The sequence below is a fragment of the Pogoniulus pusillus genome, chromosome 4, assembly GCF_015220805.1.
Source record: "Pogoniulus pusillus isolate bPogPus1 chromosome 4, bPogPus1.pri, whole genome shotgun sequence".
Classification (NCBI taxonomy): domain Eukaryota; kingdom Metazoa; phylum Chordata; class Aves; order Piciformes; family Lybiidae; genus Pogoniulus; species Pogoniulus pusillus.
In genome coordinates, this window is record NC_087267.1 from 17,778,449 (window position 1) to 17,796,885 (window position 18,437).

Here is an 18,437-nt window from a genome sequence, read left to right on the forward strand (position 1 = left end):
TTCTGACACATTTTCTAAGCTTCCCCTAGCCATGCACCCACAGGGAGCAGTAAATGTTACACATATACTGCAAAACTATTCAAAAGCAAACATTTGCAAACACCAATCCCAGCATTTCTCAGTTTATGACTTGGAATTTGTTTGTTTGTTTGTTTTCTGTATAAAGTGGGGAAAGTATTTTGGTTATAAACTCTTCTGAGTAAAACGTGTCCAGAGAAAGGTAACAAGGCTGGTGAAGGGCCTGGAACACAAACCCTATGAGAAGAGGCTGAGGGAACTGGGGTTGTTTAGCCTGGAGGAGGCTCAGGGCAGACCTTATTGTTGTCTACAACTACCTGAAGGGAGGTTGTAGCCAGGTGGGGTTGGTCTCTTCTGCCAGGCAACCAGCAACAGAACAAGGGGGGACAGTCTCAAATTGTGCCAGGGGAGGTCTAGGCTGGATGTTAGGAGGAAGTTCTTCACAAAGAGAGTGATTGGCATTGGAATGGGCTGCCCAGGGAGGTGGTGGAGGCACCGTCCCTGGGGGTCTTCAAGACATTCCTGGCTGAGGCACTTAGTGCCATGGTCTAGTTGACTGGCTAGGGCTGGGTGCTAGGTTGGACTGGATGATCTTGGAGGTCTCTTCCAACCTGGTTGATTCTATGATTCTACATACACATCTGTTTATTCTCATTGGTTTGCAAGTGTGGAATAGTTCCCAAGTCTGCAAAGGTTTGGAGGCTGCAGCAGAAATAAGAATGCATCTTTGTTGTGCAAGATGGCAGGGAGCTCCCTGACACTGGACCTGCTGCACGTTTTACTGTGTAAAGCATTCAGCTGATTCCTTTGAGGAGCAACACGAGAGGCAAAGCACATCATATCAACAGAAACTGTAGTAAACAGAACTCCCAAACAGAGCAGTCGGTCAGTATTTCTCATCCTTTGGTTGAACTGGTGTCAGAACCCCAAACATTTGTTATCTAAAAGGCTAAATCTGCATTTTCAGCCGTGTGCTTTGTGCTATGTTCAGGCAGACAGGGCAGAATGACTTCTCTCTATCTCCAAGGATTTGTCTCCATGGTTATTGAGCTTGAACATTTTCCTCCCCACCCCCCCTTCCTTTTTATTTTTTTTTTCCTTGTTAGGTCTTGAAACAAAGCTATTTGGAGCCCTAAAATATAACTATTCCCAAATGGTTATACTACAGCATGTTTAGGTCCTTGTAAAGTAGGGGTTGCCACAAACTAAAGGAGACCAGAGACAGAACAGAGGCTCTGGTTGCAGCAGTAATAATGGAGGGTTTTACCCCAAGAGGAAGTGTGGGATAAGAACTAGAACAGACAGGCATGCAGGACTTTAATTTTCACTTGCAGATCCCATTAGGTCACAACTATTTGGCTGAATGCCAAGGGTTGCAAATTAAAAGGCTTGAAGTGAGCTGAAACTCCTTTGGTAACATTTAGGGTTAACTATTGCAGGTCTTGTTTATTGGTCTTCTAGAAGACAGCACAAGTAGAGCTGATTTAGTCAAAACTCTTCTGGTGCATGACAAAGGAGGATGTTTGCCCCAAAGATGGAAACAAAGCACCCAGCAGTTCTGATTCTTGCAGTTCCCCTGGTGTATTTGCAGAGGCTCAAGGTGTTAATCCCTGTGGCCTGGCCACAGTGCTGCTTGAGTGCTTGCCTTCTAGCCATTTCTTCACCTCTGCTGCAGCTGTGTTTGGCTCACTCATAGTTATAATGGATGTGTAGCATAGATGAGGTTTGTGCTCTGTTGCTTTGCCCGTTGCTCTCTCTCTATTCAAGGCTCACATGCTCTCACTTGGACCTGTAGATAGATGTGGCACAGCAATTGTTCATCTGTACCTCATCAGTGGAGATGCAGCAGGACTCTTGCTGGTTTTGCCTTCTGTTCTTTGAGGGCATCTTTATGTGCCACATCTAAAACATTTGCAGTTGGCACTGCTGCAGATGCCATCAACTGTGCTTCAGTTCTGTGCAGGTAGGCCCTCCAGTCCCAGAGAATTTCTCCTGTGCCTGCAGAGTCTCTCACTATGTGGAACTTTATGTCAAGGAAGAATTTTCCTCTCTGCTGGGATGGGAATTTACAGTCCTGGGTAGCTGAGCAACTCAGTGTGCTTTGCTTAGAACACAGTGACTCAACCTGGGTGCACTTCTTCAACTGTTTCCCAGAATTTGTTGCAGAAGTGAGTTCTATGAGTACACAAGTGGAATAGCAGGGGACCAGCCTCTTCTCCTTGGTGTCAAGCAGCAGAGCCAGAGGAGATGGTTCCAAGCTGCACCAGAGGAGATTCAGGATATCAGAAAATATTTTTTCACTGGAAGGGTTCACAAACATTGCCACGATCTGCCCAGGGCAGGGCAGTGCTGGAGTCATCACCCCTGGGGGTGTTCAAGCAGTGTGTGAACCTTGTGCTCAGGGGCATGGTTTGGTGTTGACCCTTCAGTGCCAGGCCACAGGTTGGATTGAATGATCTTAGATGTGACTTCCAGCCCCGTGAAGTCTGTGCCAGGGTAGGTATAGGCTGGATATTAGGAAAAAGTTCTTCACAGAGAGAGTGATTTGCCATTGGAATGGGCTGCCCAGGGAGGTGGTGGAGGCACCGTCCCTGGGGGTCTTCAAGAAAAGCCTGGCTGAGGCACTTAGTGCCATGGTCTAGTTGATTGGTTAGGGCAGGGTGCTAGGTTGGACTGGATGATCTTGGAGGACTCTTCCAACCTGGTTGATTCTATGATTCTGTGATTCAGGTGAGTGGTTTTTCTGGAGGCTGGTTTGAAGCACACCTTGAGTCAGAGATTTCCTTTGCTCAGAGGTGGGGATTTGTTTTTTTCTAATTATGCCCCATTCGAGACTTGAAACTACAGCTTCAAGTTTTATCACTCCCCTTAGGAGGCCTTCCAAGATGTTACCAGGTTGTATCCCCTCTGTAATTACTCTATAATATCAGCTTCTGCCACCCTGCTGAAGTATTTTGATGCTCCCCCCCCTCCCCTTCATTTGGCTTCCTGGCTGTGCCATATTGTGTGACAAACAGCCTGTTGTTATAAACACTGCAGGAGCAGTGCTGCACACAGACAGCCTATTGACAACTCAGGGGTGACCCAGAAGATAATTGCTAACATTGCCTGGAAAAAGCCCAGCGTGGCCAGACAAGGAAGGATATGTTTTTATGAAAGCAGACAGTCTTAATTCCAAAATTAATTGTGTCTCCAGACACTGATAATTAAAAGGGGGAGTGAGGGCTGAAGCAGTGATTTTCTCTTTGTTCTGTCACTTACCTTATCAGAAATATGCACTCACATGCAACAAGGCAGGTTTGGAGGATGGGTTGCCTGCCTTGGTTTTGGAGATGTAAGCAGCAGCAAAGGAATGGTTTAGAACCAAGTGACTGCAAGATTTGTTACCTTCCAGCTTTAAATAGCTATAGGTGACAATTCAGTGTCTGCCTGCATTCATTCCAAGTAACAGTGAGTGTGGTCATATCTCCAGAAGAGCAGAGCCAAGTGTCCCAAATCAGCTCCCTGCAAACCGTACCTGGTTAGGTCTGTCAGCAGCTGGCCCCCAGACTGTGAAGTAGATGATGAGGATGCAGAACCCACACTGTTCAAAGTGCAGGGCAGGCTGCCACAGGCTTTCTGGTTTTGCTGAACAGAATCAAAACCAGGTGGTCCTCAGGTGGAGAGCACAGTTGGGAGTTTGCTCTTTGACACACTGGGAAAATGCATCCCTTAGGATAAGGAGCAAAGCCTGAAAAAGTCTCTAGTTGGTTTGGGGGACAGTTATACACCCACTGTATCCCATGCTTCACTCCTGAGTTCATCCTTGTCTTCACACCAAAAAGGATCTGACAGCTGCTGCAGTGGAGCAACACTCAGTGCTGCTGAGGAATTTGCGTGACTCCTGCATGTTTCTGAAGCAACAGCCCCAAAGACCTCTCCTTCTTCTTAGGTCAGACACAGCATAAATACCCATTGCATTTCAAACCACATACAAACAGAAAACAGAGCTGGCAAAAGATTCCATCTGCACATACAGAATTGCTGTGCTTCAGCCTAAAGCATTATGACCAAAACAAAACAAAAGTCTCACATTTTTTGTGCTATTATTTTAAATTTTAGCTCACTACTAATATGTGAGGATAGCATTGAAATCATTGAATGTGCTGCTCTGCTCTGGTGACACCTCACCTGCAGTGCTGTGCCCAGCTCTGGGGCTCTCAGCACTTCAAGGACATGGAGCTAAAGGAGTTGGTCCAGGGAAGGCCATGGAAATTATCATGGGGCTGGAGCAGCTCTGCTACAAGAGCAGGCTGAGGGAGCTGGGGTTGTTCAGCCTGGAGAAGAGAAGTCTCCAGGGGGACCTTAGAGCTCCTCCAATACCTGAAGGAGATTACAAGAAGGCTGCAGAGGGACTATTTGCAAAGGCCTGCAGTGGCAGGATGAGGGCAATGGTTTGAAATGAGAGAAGAGAAAATTTAGATTGGATGTGAGGAACAAGTTCTGCATCATGAGGGTGATGGAACACTGCAACAGGTTGCCCAGGGAGGTAGTTGAGGCCTTCTGCATGGAGATCTTTGAGGTGAGGCTGGACAAGGCTGTGAGCAACCTGCTCTAGTGGAGGATGTCCCTGCTGATTGCAGGGGGATTGGACTGGGTGAACTTTGGAGGTCCCTCCCAACCCAAACCATTCTGTGATTCTATGCAAGTCACTCTTTTACATCTTTTGAAAGAAGAGGGCAGCTCTTCAGTAAAAAATACCTGCCTCATACTGGCGCTTAAAGTATACTCAGCTTTCATTCCAAGCAGTGTTCAGTCTTCCTTTTGAAGCCCTGTTCTGGTTTACTTCCTAAAGCTAAGGACACTTTTCTCAATCAGCATTTTAACCTTGTCTCCCCTAGCAGTAGATTTTAATTTGCAGTGAATTTCCTTTGGCTGTAGATAGATGTTTTAAGCTTACAGAAGTGAAGTATCAGGATTTTGTGCAAATGATTTGGATAAGTGCTGCAACCTGTATCTGCCAGAACTAATCCTTGGGGGCCAGGGGCTCAGAGGAGCTTAGATATTACCTTGTATCAGCAGATCTAATCAAAACATTTGCAGTCATTTTTCAGTTGTCTGCACCCTGTTTCATTGTTAGTCATTTAAAAGGTCTCATCCAACCTGGCCTTGAACACCTTCAAGGAGGGGACATTCATGACCTCCCTGATCAACCTGTTCCACTGTCTCCTCACCCTCACTGTAGGGATTTTCTTCCTAATCTCAAGCCAAGGTATTTGATATTGAACTTCAATGAGCTCAACAAGTTATAAGTTATCTCCTCCAAGACAGACTGAAAAGCCTTGCCACTCACTCTGTAAGAAAAGATTGCAACCTGGGCTGGCCACACTCCTCTGAGCCTCCTCTTCTCCAGGCTAAATGCTGCCAGCTCCCTCAGCTGCTCCTCATAGGGCTGTGCTCCAGCCCCCCACCAGCCTTGATGCCCTTCTCTGGACACATTCGAGCACCTCAACATCTTTCTTAGATCGAGGGCCTCAGAATGGACACAGTCCTCAAGTCATGGCCTATCCAGTGCTGAGGACAGGGGAAGAATGACTTCCCTTGTCTTGCTGTTTAGCCTGGAGAAGAGGAGGCTCAGGGGTGATCTTATTACTGTCTACAACTACCTGAAGGGACATTGTAGCCAGGTGGGGGGTGGCCTCTTCTACCAGGCAACCAGCAATAGAACAAGGGGACAGAGTCTCAAGTTGTGCCAGGGGAGGTATAGGCTGGATGTTAGGAAGAAGTTCTTCACAGAGAGAGTGATTGGCATTGGAATGGGCTGCCCAGGGAGGTGGTGGAGGCACCATCCCTGGGGGTCTTCAAGACATTCCTGGCTGAGGCACTTAGTGCCATGGTCTAGTTGATTGGATAGGGCTGGGTGCTAGGTTGGACTGGATGATCTTGGAGGTCTCTTCCAACCTGGTTGATTCTATGATTCTATGATTCTATGATATTACTCTTCTGGAAGAGGAAATCTACTTACATGACCTCCAGATAATTTGTTTCAAATATATTAGTCTTAATGGATTAGATTTGCCATCTCAAGAGGAAGGTGAACAGTGCAAAGCTGTGCATTAGTTTTCATTTCAGATCCAAATCTAATCTGGCAAGGCAGTTTTCATTCCCAATGGTTTTGCAAATGCTAGCAGAGTCTGAGTGTTTCTTTGCCTGGTAGTTTGTTGTAGTGGAGAAGCAGAGCTCTGCAGAATGAATTAAAATTTAGCCATAAAGGCTTTTTCTGCTGTATGGGTTCTTTAGAAGTAGTTCAGGGACAATGAATCATAGAATCTTAGAATGGCTCAGATTGGAGGGGACCTCAGAGCTCATCTACTCCAACCTCCCCACCATGGGCAAGGACACCTTTCAACTAGACTCAGATGTTCAAGGCCTCATTCAACCTGGCCTTCAACGCTCTGAGCCAAAAGGCAGCCACAAACTCCCTGGACAGCCTGTTCCAGAGTCTCACCTCCTTCCTACTTAAGAACTTCTTCCTCAGATCCAGTCTAACTCTGCTCTCCCTCAGCTTCAAACCATTTCCCCTTGTCTTGTCTCTAGACACCCTCAAGAGAAGTCCCTCTGCAGCCTTCCTGAAGGATCTCTTCAGCTATTGGAAGGCAGCTCTAAGGTTCCCCTGGAGTTTTCTCTTCTCCAGGCTGAACAACCCCAGTTCCCCCAGCCTGTCCTCATAGCAGAGGTGCTCCAGCCCTTGCATCATCTTTGTGCCTATCACAGGTGAGGCTGTGGTTTGTAATTTTGTCATGACCTGAGCAATATTTGATATTCTGCTGAAGGAATGCATGAATAGAAGCTGGGAATACTGAGGATCAATACATTAGGTTGTAGCTTCAGCTTTTGTTGTCTTTTCAAACGTATTTGAGATAAAATAACTGGTGGGAAAAGAATTGATGAGCAGAAGAGAAGGCATCATGAAACCAAGTTTTAAACTAGTTCCTTTTCAGGCCTCTAACAGTGTCTGTCTTCTGATCCTGGCAAAGCTGGTTTGTAAGGCTTTGGATTGTTTATGATGTGTGATGAGGAGCAAAGTTTCATGGGCTGGCATCCCAAACTATCTTTTAAATAAAATAGGCATCCAAAGCATCATGATCCAATGGAAATGAAGGAAGCAGTGCATGAAAACCTAGTGGCAGCTATAGTAATAGAAAAAGCAATAAATGGATAGACCTTAACTGAACAGATTTCCAGTGGAGCTGCCCAGCATGCACAGATCAGCTCATTTCATAGATCCATAGAATGGACTGAGCTGGGAGGGACTTTAAACATCATCCTGTTCCACACCCCCTGCCATGGACAGGGATACCTTCCACTAGGCCAGGTTACTCAAGGCCTCATCCAGCCTAGCTTGGAACACCTCCAGGGAAGGGACATCCACAACTTCCCTGGGCAACCTGTTCCAGTGTCTCACCACCCTCACTGGAAAGAATTTCTTCCTAACCTCCAGTCTAAACCTGTCGTCCTCAAGCTCCTCTTCCTCTTGTCCTATCACTCTTAGCCCTTGTCACAAGTCCCTTCCTGCCTTTCTTGTAGCCCCCTTCAGGTACTGGAAGGCTGCTCTAAATTCTCATCAGAGCCTTATTTTTTCCAGGCTGAACAGTCCCAGCTCTTGCAGCCTGTCTCCACAGGAGACTTTAGCTGGGGGGTTGTGCGAGCAGAGCGACTGTGCCGCTGGGACTCATTTGCTGGGTTAGAATTACCTAAAGCTGTGCTCTGTGCAACCTCTGCAGATCTCCAGATAAATTCTTTCAGTGAATTGGCAGAGCCTGGACACCTGAGTTTCTGGATTAAAACATTTCAGTCCTTGGACTGCCTCAAATGCTTTAAGTCCAACAAGAAAACAGCCACAATTACCAACTTGGCTATGAAAAAGAGTGGGTATTGAAGCTGCAGATTCCCAGGGGATACTGTGGCTTCCAGCTGCTCTTGCCTGGCCTGAGGATGTTCCTGACACACCTGCATTTCAGGCATGTGCTTTGGAAGGAACGCTGCTGGGAAAAGTCCTGCTTGCTCTGCATGTGCCTTGTTCTCTGAAACCTTAGCCTGGGTGTTGTGGCAGCTTTTTTTCCCACATTTGCCAGCAGAAGCAGACAACTCATGAAACACAGAATGTTAAGAAAGGGAAAAGTAAGAAAGCTGTGCAAATTTGTGGGGTTGGTTTGCCTTTTTCATTTCTGTTTTTGAAGAGAGGAGCAGGAAGGAACAAAATAATACCATCTGGAACAGGAAATCCCATCCTAAGTGTTAGTGAAAAACAACCTCTTCCTCCCCCACCAGTCACTTTGCAAGAGAGGTTTGAGTCCCTTGCCATGTCAGTGGCCGACATCACCGGAGAAAGCCGAGTCAGCACTTTAGCAGAACAGTCTGAACCAACCCATTAAGTCCCAGAGCAAGCTGCCCCAGAGACTTGAGGGGCGAAGGTCACCCAGGTCACGGGCCTAATAAGGGACTGTTTTAATTGGTTTCTACTTTTTCTCTACTGCCATCCCTCCTTTCCCTCCCTCCTCCTCTCCACCAGCCTCCAAACCTTTGATCCCTCAGCTGCTGTGGTTCTGAAACTGTATGGAGAGAACTGTAATTACAGAAGTGCCACCTTCCCTCTGCTGCGTTGCAGAGAGGGCCAGCACAAGGCCTCCACCCCCAAGTAATCCTGCAAATTGCTTACAATAACAACCAAGAGCACTGTGCACTGCTCTCATCCATTGTCAGCCTGAAAGAAATGGCTCTTTCTTTAACATGCCTAATCCTGCTAAACAGCACAAAATCCTATTACTCAATGAATTTTAAATCCTGCTTCAGCACCTCATTTGTCCTGGAGTGTTTCATTGTGAAAACTAGAAATTCAATACCTTATTTTAGTCACACAATCCCTACCACGACTGATTTTTCCCTTCCCCCCCCCCCCCCCCCCCCATCCTGTGCACCCTTGTTGGTTGTGCTCGGTGAGGTTTGTGTTACAGCCGCTGCAAACCTTGGTGAGGAAAGCAAGGACAGCCTTAGCCTGCTGAAAAAACAGCCTGCAGGTTTCCAACCTACATCCTTACTGTGCTCTTGTGGAAGGGAACGCAAGGCAGCTTTAAGACTTTAAGTGGATGCTGTGATGAACATCTGCCAGGTGACATTCGTTGGATGGTAGGATTGTTTTGGGTAGAAAACGCCTCTGAGCTCTTCTAGTCCAACCAGTCACCTAACACTGCCATGGACAGTCCCATGGTGCCATGTCCACACCTCCAGGGATGGTGGTTCCACCACCTCCCTGAGCAGCCTGTTCCAACACCTGACAGCTCCTGCAGGAGTCATAGACTTCAAGTCATTGCAGACCTCTGCAAACAGTTCCTCTGCAGCCTTCTTGTAGCTCCCTCAGCCTGTGCTCACAGCAGAGGTGCTCCAGACCCCTGATCATTTTCACAGCCTCCTCTGGACCCATGTCCTTCCTGTGCCAAGGGCCCCAGAGCTGGACACAGCACTGCAGGTGAGGTCTCAGCAGAGCAGCAGTGTGTTGAATTATTTCAGTGCTATTCCCACACATTAGTAGTGAACTGAATTTTAAATGTCTCATGGTTTGAGTCTTCCAAATTTGCTGGTCCTTTCAGGAAATAGGACTGTGGTTACCCAGGGAGGCTGTGGCTGCAGCTGCCTCCTCCCTGGGGGCATTGAAGGCCAGCTTGGATGAGGCTTTGAGCAGCTGAGTCTATTCAAGAGGCGTCCCTGCCCATGATGGGGGAGGTTGGAGCAGATGAGCTCTGAGGTGCTTGAGTCATTCTAGGACTCTCTGGTGACTCTGTGATTCCTTCATGAGTAATGTTAGATACCTGAACCAGTGCTGTTGTACTCGGTGGCTCGGCACATACCAGCTTGTGCTGGATTACAGCTCACAGAAGCAAGGATATGAAAAGGTGGGGGAGAGGATGCTGTGCTGAGTACTGCAGCTGGCAGGCACTGCTAGAGTGAAGCAGTGCTGAGCTGTCCGAGGCTGCACCTCCCATGGCACACACGGAAGCGTTTTTCTTTTGTCTGTCAGGATCTTGGGTTGCTTCTGACTAATCCTATCCTATGTGCTCTTTCCTTCTACTTCAGACCACGCTGTGTTGCCACAAGTAGGAAAGTGTCATTTCATGTGCTCTTGCTGCAGTGAAGCAGAGCAAAGGCTTTGTTCTTGTTAACACCTTAAACCGTGTTCTTTCAATTCTTCGTTGACTCCAGTAAACTTTAAAAGCAGCCTTTCCCCCTCTCCCTCCTTCTCTAGTCACTCCCCTCCTCTCAAAAAGAAAAGGAAGAAAATTCCCCACAGTGCCCCTAGGCAGTGGTCTGGAATGTTTGGCAAGCGCAGCTCAGGAGAGACTCGTGGATCCTCACAGCAAGGGTTGCTGCAGGTCAGGACGGAGGCTCATTTACTGAGCCATGGAGGGGCCCAGGACTGCGAAGGGAGCAGGAGGTATTGGCGAGTCCTGCAGAGGCATTCGCACAGAGCTGCACAGCAGCTCAGGGAGAGAAACGGCAGGGAGCTCGGTGCGGGGCAGAAAGGAGGTGTGGGGCAGAAAGGAGGTGCGGGCAGAAAGGAGGTGCAGGTCAGAAAGGAGGGCAGAAAGGAGGTGCGGGGCAGAAAGGAGGTGCAGATCAGAAAGGAGGGCAGAAAGGAGGGCAGAAAGGAGGTGCGGGCAGAAAGGAGGTGCGGGCAGAAAGGAGGTGGGGGCAGAAAGGAGGTGCGGGCAGAAAGGAGGTGCGGGCAGAAAGGAGGTGCGGGGCAGAAAGGAGGTGCGGGGCAGAAAGGAGGTGCGGGGCAGAAAGGAGGTGCGGGCAGAAAGGTGCGGGCAGAAAGGAGGTGCGGGGCAGAAAGGAGGTGCGGGGCAGAAAGGAGGTGCGGGCAGAAAGGAGGTGCGGGGAGAAAGGAGGTGCGGGCAGAAAGGAGGTGCGGGGCAGAAAGGAGGTGCGGGCAGAAAGGAGGTGCGGGGCAGAAAGGAGGTGCGGGCAGAAAGGAGGTGCGGGGCAGAAAGGTGCGGGGCAGAAAGGAGGTGCGGGGCAGAAAGGAGGTGCGGGGAGAAAGGAGGTGCGGGCAGAAAGGAGGTGCGGGGCAGAAAGGAGGTGCGGGGAGAAAGGAGGTGCGGGCAGAAAGGAGGTGCAGGCAGAAAGGAGGTGCGGGGCAGAAAGGAGGTGCGGGGAGAAAGGTGCGGGCAGAAAGGAGGTGCGGGCAGAAAGGAGGTGTGGGGAGAAAGGAGGTGCGGGGCAGAAAGGAGGTGCGGGGCAGAAAGGAGGTGCGGGGCAGAAAGGAGGTGCGGGGAGAAAGGTGCGGGCAGAAAGGAGGTGCGGGCAGAAAGGAGGTGCGGGGAGAAAGGAGGTGCGGGGCAGAAAGGAGGTGCGGGGCAGAAAGGAGGTGCGGGCAGAAAGGAGGTGTGGGGAGAAAGGAGGTGCGGGGCAGAAAGGAGGTGCAGGCAGAAACTTTTTGGAGTCCCAGCACTGGAACAGTGTGGTGGTTTGGGCGTTCCCCACCCACCCTGTGCTAGTTTGAAGCAGGGTAGAATGTTTTGGTGAGAAGAACTAGATCATAGGCTGTGAAAGGAAAACAATGGTGATGTCTGCTCCCCTCAGAGTCTTGCTGAAGAAGAAAGGAAAACATTAGATAAAACTCTTGCCATTTTGTCTCACTCTGCCTTGGGCTGCTGACTGAGCTGCAGCTCCCTAACCTCACCTTCCACTCACCTTTGCTTCTTAACCTCTTGGCTGAACCTCTGTTCTTCTTTAGGACTGGGGTAGGGTTGAGAGGGGTAGGGGGAAGGTGAAGGGATGGTTGAGAGCCCCTCCTGGGGACTCAGGTTTCTGGGAGGGGAGTTGTGTTTCTGTATTACCTTTTACCTTGTCTATTTCTGTCTATAACTGTATCTACTGTAAATATCTGCTTGTACATTGTGCTAGCTGTAAATAAATAGCTTCATTTATATTCCCAGAGCCAGCTGAGACTAGTCTGGGTGATTTCTAAAGTGTGGGGGGCAGGGAACACCCAAACCATCACACCCCCACACTTTGGAAATCACCCAGACTAGACCCAGCCAGCTCTGGAAGTTGAATGAAGCTTATATTTACAGCTAGCACAATATACAAGCAGATATTTACAGTGCATGCAGTTATAGACAGAAATAGACAAGGTAAAAGGTAATACAGAAACACAACTCCCCTCTCAGAAACCTGAGTCCCCAGGAGGGGCTCCCAAACGCTCTTCCACCTTCTCCCACCCCTCAACCTTACCCCAGATGTTGCCTTGTGCCCCAAGGAAGAATGGAGGGTCAGCCAGGGGGGTTAGGAAGCAAATGGATTAATCAGAGAGACAGAGGGTGAGCTTAGAGAGAAAAATGCCCAGAGCTCAGGCAGTGCCCAAAGTGCAAAAGCCCAATTGCCTTATCTATGTTTATACTCTTGTTCTTATACATCTCAGCAAGCCTATGAGTGAAGTAGACATCACCATTGTTTTCCTTTCACAGCCTGTAATCTCGTTCTTCTCACCAAAACATTCTATCTAGCTTCTAACTAGCACAAACAGTAAAAGGTGTCACAAGTCAGGTCTGAGGTGCTTTGGCCAAGTTAGCCAGAGGCCCAGGACTGCAGTAGCAGGAGGTGAAAAAAGTCATTGGCAGAGATGTGTGGGGAGAGTTGTGCAGAAGAGCCTGCTTGCCTTAGCTGAAATGCTGCTGCTCCTGCCTGCCTTAGCTGAAATACTGCTGCTCCTGCCCTGTAACAAGTGCTCTGTTTATGCCTAAATACAGAAAAGAATTCCTCCTAAGCCTGCTCCTCTAAAGTCTTAGAATGGGATTTTATGTCTGGATGAAAGGTGATATCATAAGCTACAATACTGGACCCGTTTTGTGGTGTTAATTGCTGATTTTAAAGCAAAGCAAAACCTTTCTAAGATTCTTGGAAGGTTTGGGTGTATCAAACTCCCAGGCTGAAAAGAACCCCCCTAAGGTCTGCAAATGCCAGGAGAAGTCAGTGTGCAGGTTGCCTCCGGGCTCAGAGCAATGGCTCAATAACCAAACTGCCTAGGGCAGCTGAGTTTAGCTGAGAAGTGTCCCTGCCTGTGGTGCGGTGGTTGCAGCAGATGAGCTCTGAGGTCCTTTCCAACCTGAGCTTCCCCATTCTCACCAAGGGGAAGGAGCCCACATGTATTGACTCAAGAAATCCTCCAATATCCATTCCTTTCCCTCTATCTTCTCCAGTGTCACAGAGATCTGATTATCATTATGCTTCAAAGCATGCCAGTTACCTTTGCCTCTGCACAGTCTGTGACTGTCCATCACAGAATACTTCATTATACAGCAAGTGCAAGTGAGTGTTAGTGTCTGTCTTGGTTAGGAGCATCTTAAAATCTAATTTATGCCTTCTGAATTTCAGGTCTTGGGCTCAGGTCTGGCAAGAATAACACATGGGCAGACTTCTCTTGTAATTAATTGTTTACCTGCTCTGGATGCTCTGAGGATCTGTTCTTTGTCCTGCATATCTGATAATGTCATGACTCTGAGGTTCTTTATGGGTACAGTAGCTAATGTACCTTAATGCATTTCTGTTTGAGACTCTTCAGATAGGTTCCAAGCTGTGGTCTCATTAACAGAAAGCAGAGCAGGGTGGAAGCAGCATTCCTGATAACCACACACTGGAGACCTCTCATTCTGCCTCTTCTCCTTTGCTTTTTGCATGACCTCTTCTGTTGCACTCACAGTCCAGCTGCAGTCTAATCATCCCTCTCACAGCAGCAAACATCTCACATTTTCTTGTCTAGTGTTTCTGATCTCACAGTTTGACCCTGTCTAGAATGCCACATTTATAAACACAGAGTCCAGTGCCTCCTGTCCCCACAGCACAGCCATCCACCACACCAGTGACTGAGGAGTCCTCTCGCACTGGGAGATTTAGGGTTTCTGAGTAGGGTAACAATGACTTCCAGGGCTGAGGTGCTGGATTTATATATGGAGCAAGAGAGTGTTAAAATGTAGTACACAGAGAGGAACAGTAGGTGAGGCCACTGTTATTTTTGCCCTGTTGAAATACTTGGTTTGCAAACAAACTGCAGTAGGCTTGTTGCAGTAGGTTCACACCAACAAGACTGATGGATCCCTAAGAACTATTGAATCAGGAGTCAGTTCAGCCTATTCAGTCCATTCAGTGATGTGGAGACTTAGAGAAAAACAAGAGAAGAGGCTCCCAGTGATATCCTTGCTGAGCTTCCCAGTGCCTGTGGCCTACAAGTTCCTCAGCTGTCCAGCAAAACATTCAATCTATTAAGTGCAGTAGTCAGATGCATCCAAATCCATGTTATGGACTTACTCTAGGCACACACACTGAAGTCCTTTGAGACCTGGAGGTATTTGGTTTCCTGTATGTGCCCTGGTGTTCCTTGAAATGCTTATGGGTGAAATGCTACAGCCCTGCTGCACACACTGTACCTGGCACATACCCCAGAACTTCCTTCTAGGAACCTGGTACAGAGAACAAAGGAGTGAAATGGAAACAGAACACAGAAGAGGCCTCTGCTTGAGGAAAGAATAAAGGTGCTAATGAACAGCTAAGTGCACTTTTGTCAGAGCAAGACTGCCCAAACTCCATTCATATCAAAATGCCTCCTGTAGACAGCTGCTGTTCAGTCTATAGATGACACTTTAGACACCTGCTCCTCAACCGCTACCAACCAATACCAGAGGCATGGCATGAACTAGGGTGTCTTGATCCATGGCAATGTGTGCCTCTGAGACCAGACAGATCGAACGGCTATCACCACAATCATCTCACCACCTTCTGCACAATCTAGTGAAAGTCAGGTCTAATAATCTGCAGAATCATCCATATTCATTGGAAAGTCGTCGGGTTTGGATGCTTCAAGTTTAAGTGGATGAGAAGGACAGCAAGGAAGGGTAAGAGACATTACAGGCGTGCCAGCTGGACAAGGTGAGGGTGTAGGAGCTGTAATGTTCATTGAAGACTTACAGTTTCACTGCACTGCTTGGTGAGAAACATCAAAATAAAACTAGAGGGCTACGAAAGGTAGTCAGGAGGAAGAGCAAGACAACGGAGAAGAAAGTCATGCAGGAGAAAGTGAACAGATGATGGGATGGAAGAGAGGGCTTTAAGCAAGTGATCTTTCGTCAGCCAAAGCAGAGGATGTAAAACTAGGGATCATCAGCATGGCAGCTGGATGTCCTTCCCACTCATAACCACACCAACTTTTAAAAGAGTGGGGAAATCCTCACTGAACAACCATTCCTCTTTTTAAACAAAGCATCTGACTTTCACCTTCAGAGGCTTCCTTAGAACCTCTGGCAAAGAAGTGCTAATGGGCTCAGTTTTCATGTCTGCACTCCAGAGTGAAAGCAAGCCCCCAAAGGAGGTGCATTTTCCCTCTCCTCATTTAAAAGCAGTGCTGGTTTTGAACTCGTCAGGAGCCAAGTGCAGTTCACGTGCTTAGTTTCCTCCATGCTGCAGATAAAAACAGGAAAAGGCAGGCTCTTGGCTGTGCTACTCTGTATTGTTGGCTGTTTGACATGTTTTCTATTGCAGTTCACGGCAGGGAGCCTTTCTCTGCCTTATGAGAACCAGTTGGCCCATTGTTAGGCAAGAAAGCTGCACTTCCCCGGTAGGAAGTCAAGTGTCTTGCAGTGTTGTAGAAAGGCCTTCTGCAGCTGAAGGCAGCACATGTTGGTGACAGGAGAGTGTGTGCAGGCAGCAGCAGTGCTCCTGGCTGTGATGAGAACAAGCCAGGTTCCCCTTGCATGTATCAGGCACAGGGGGCAATGGCAGATCCAGTAGCAGCCCCTCTTCCCAGCCCCGGGAGCTGGGGGAGGTTTTGGTAACAAGGCTTTGTGCAGCATTAGCCAGGAGGAGCTGTGAGGCCAGGCTGAGAGAGTGGGGGCTGTTCTGCCTCTCAGATGTATTAAGCATCTCCTCATTTTGAACGTGTTTATTTTTAACCTGCCATATCACACACTTGAACAAAACCTAACAAGCTCTGACAGGCTAGCCAAGGTATCTGTGGCAGACCCAGAGTTCATCTTCAGCCCTTAGCTTGTGTTATGGTTCACTTACACAGAATCAGAGAATTGGTTTGGTTGGAAAAATACCTCTAAAGATCGAGTCCAACCATCAACCTAAGACCACTATGGCCATTAAACCATGTCCTGAAGTGTCATGTCCACAATCTGTAAGTGACTCTATTCACAGAATACAATGCTTACATGGGGCCACCTGACCTTTCACAGGTGGCCTGAGCTTGAATGGAGACACCAGGGCTGGCATAGGGTCTCCTGGGTTCTCATAAAGCCACCTAACCTTCCATGGGGTCACTTGAGCTCACATGGACTACCTGGAATTGAATGGGCCACCAGAGCTTAGATGAGCTCCAAGAAGTTGCAAAGGGTCTTCCTGGGCTTGCTTAAGGCCACCTGACCTTGCATGGGGCTGCTTAGGGTTATCCAGGACTATAGCCCAATTCCAACCCTCCCCTTCTGGGGACACCCCCATCTGTGTCCCCTCTATATGTTTTCCTTGATGGCTTTGCCTGCTTTATTAACTGTGCAGTAGAATTGGTGGTTGTAGCAAACTCTGATATAAGATCCAGGAAAGCTTCTCATGAGAAAATCAACCCCCCCCTCATTTTTGTCTGATTTGGTTCTATCTCTGCTGTTCCTGTTGTTATTTTTGGTAATGTAATAGCATCTATAAATCTCAAGTCAGACCAGGGCCTTGCTGTGCTAGACACTGGATAAATAGAAAGTGAGAGACAGTCCCTGTCCCTAAAGCAATCCTGGTCTAAACAGACACCATAGGAAGGGAGGCAGAAGAATGGAGCACTTTATAGTGGTTGTGCCTGAGGTTCACACACCAGTTCATTAGTAGTTTCAGGGCAAGAAGCTGATCTTTCTGCTTGTGATGGTTTGGGAGTTACCTGCCCTCCCACTCTTATGAAATCACCCAGACTAGACTCAGCTGGCTGGAAGTTAAGGAGTGAAGCTTTATATTCACAGCTTAGCACAATATACAAGCAGATGTTTGCAATATATCACAGATATATACAGCTGTAGACAGAAATACACAAGTTAAAGGTAATTCAGAAGCACAGCAGCCCTCCCAGAAATCAGAGTCTCCAGGAGGGGCTCCCAACCACCCTTCCACCTTCTTTCCACCTCTCTACCTTATCCCAGAGTATACCTTACCTGCAAGGTGAGTTCAGAGGATCAGCAAGGGGGGCTAGGAGCAGAAGGGTTAGTTACACAGAAGCAGCCCAGGGATAAAAAGCTCAGACACCGACTCCAACAGCGACACACATTCTTTCCTGTCTGTGTTTGTGTTCTTGCTTTTATACATCTCAGCAAGCCTGTGAGTGAAGCAGTCATCCCCATTGTTTCCTTTTCACATTTTACAATCTATTTTCTCTCATTAAATAATTCCATTTTGCCCCAAAGTAGCACACTGCTGCTCTTGCAAGCACTCTTCCCTACGTCTCTCCTATGGTGATTGATGTTTTCCTAAACATTTATGGTTGTGCTGTTGCCCTTGCTGGAAATCACATGCAGTGTGCTGGTGATCAGGACCACAGAATGTTAGAGGTTGGACAGGACCTCCAGACATCATCAAGTCCAACCTGCCTGCCAAAGCAGGATCACCCAGGGTAGTCTTCACAGCAATGCATCCACAGGTGGGGTTTTAGTGTCTCCAGAGAAGGAGACTCCACAACCTCTTTGGGCAGCCTGTTCCAGTGCTCTGTCACCCTCACAGGTTTCTGCTCATGCTGAGGTAGAACCTTCTATGTTCAACTTTGTACTCATTGCTCCTTGTCTCATTCCTGTGCATCACCAAAAAGAGATTGACTCTCTCCACTTGTCACCCACCCCTCAGATATTTATAGACGTTGTTCCGATCCCTCCTCAGCCTTCTCTCCAGACTAAACAGCCCCAGGGCTCTCAGTCTCTCTTCCTGGGGAAGAATGGCTCAGGTTGTAAGGGAACCACAAAAACTCATCTCCTCTGACCTCCCCACTGTGGGCAGGGACATGTCTCAACTAGACTCGGATGCTCAAAGCCTCATCCAACCTGGCCTTCAACACCCTCAGGCAGGAGACGGACAGAGCCTCCCAGGGCAGCCTACTCCAGAGTCTCAGCACCCTCACACTGAAGAACTTCTTCCTCAGATCCAGTCTAACTCTGCTCTCCCTCAGCTTCAAACCATTCCCCCTTGTCCTGTCTCTAGACACACTCAGGAAAAGTTCCTCTGCAGCCTTCCTGGAGGATCCCTTCAGGCACTGGAAGGCAGCTCTAAGGTCCCCCAGAGCCTTCTCCTCTCCAGGCTGAACAACCCCAACTCTCTCAGCCTGTCCTCATAGCAGAGATACTCCAGCCCCTGGATCATATTTG

At 48.2% G+C, this 18,437-nt stretch overlaps 1 protein-coding gene across 1 annotated transcript in view; it reads left to right on the plus strand.

The window, feature by feature from the left end:
• Positions 1-18,437, plus strand: part of LOC135174753 (potassium voltage-gated channel subfamily KQT member 1-like) — a 393,404-nt gene that overhangs the window by 139,162 nt on the left and 235,805 nt on the right. Inside the window, 1 exon segment of the mRNA XM_064142287.1 lies at positions 4,571-4,579. Coding sequence (XP_063998357.1) covers positions 4,571-4,579 — 9 coding nt within the window.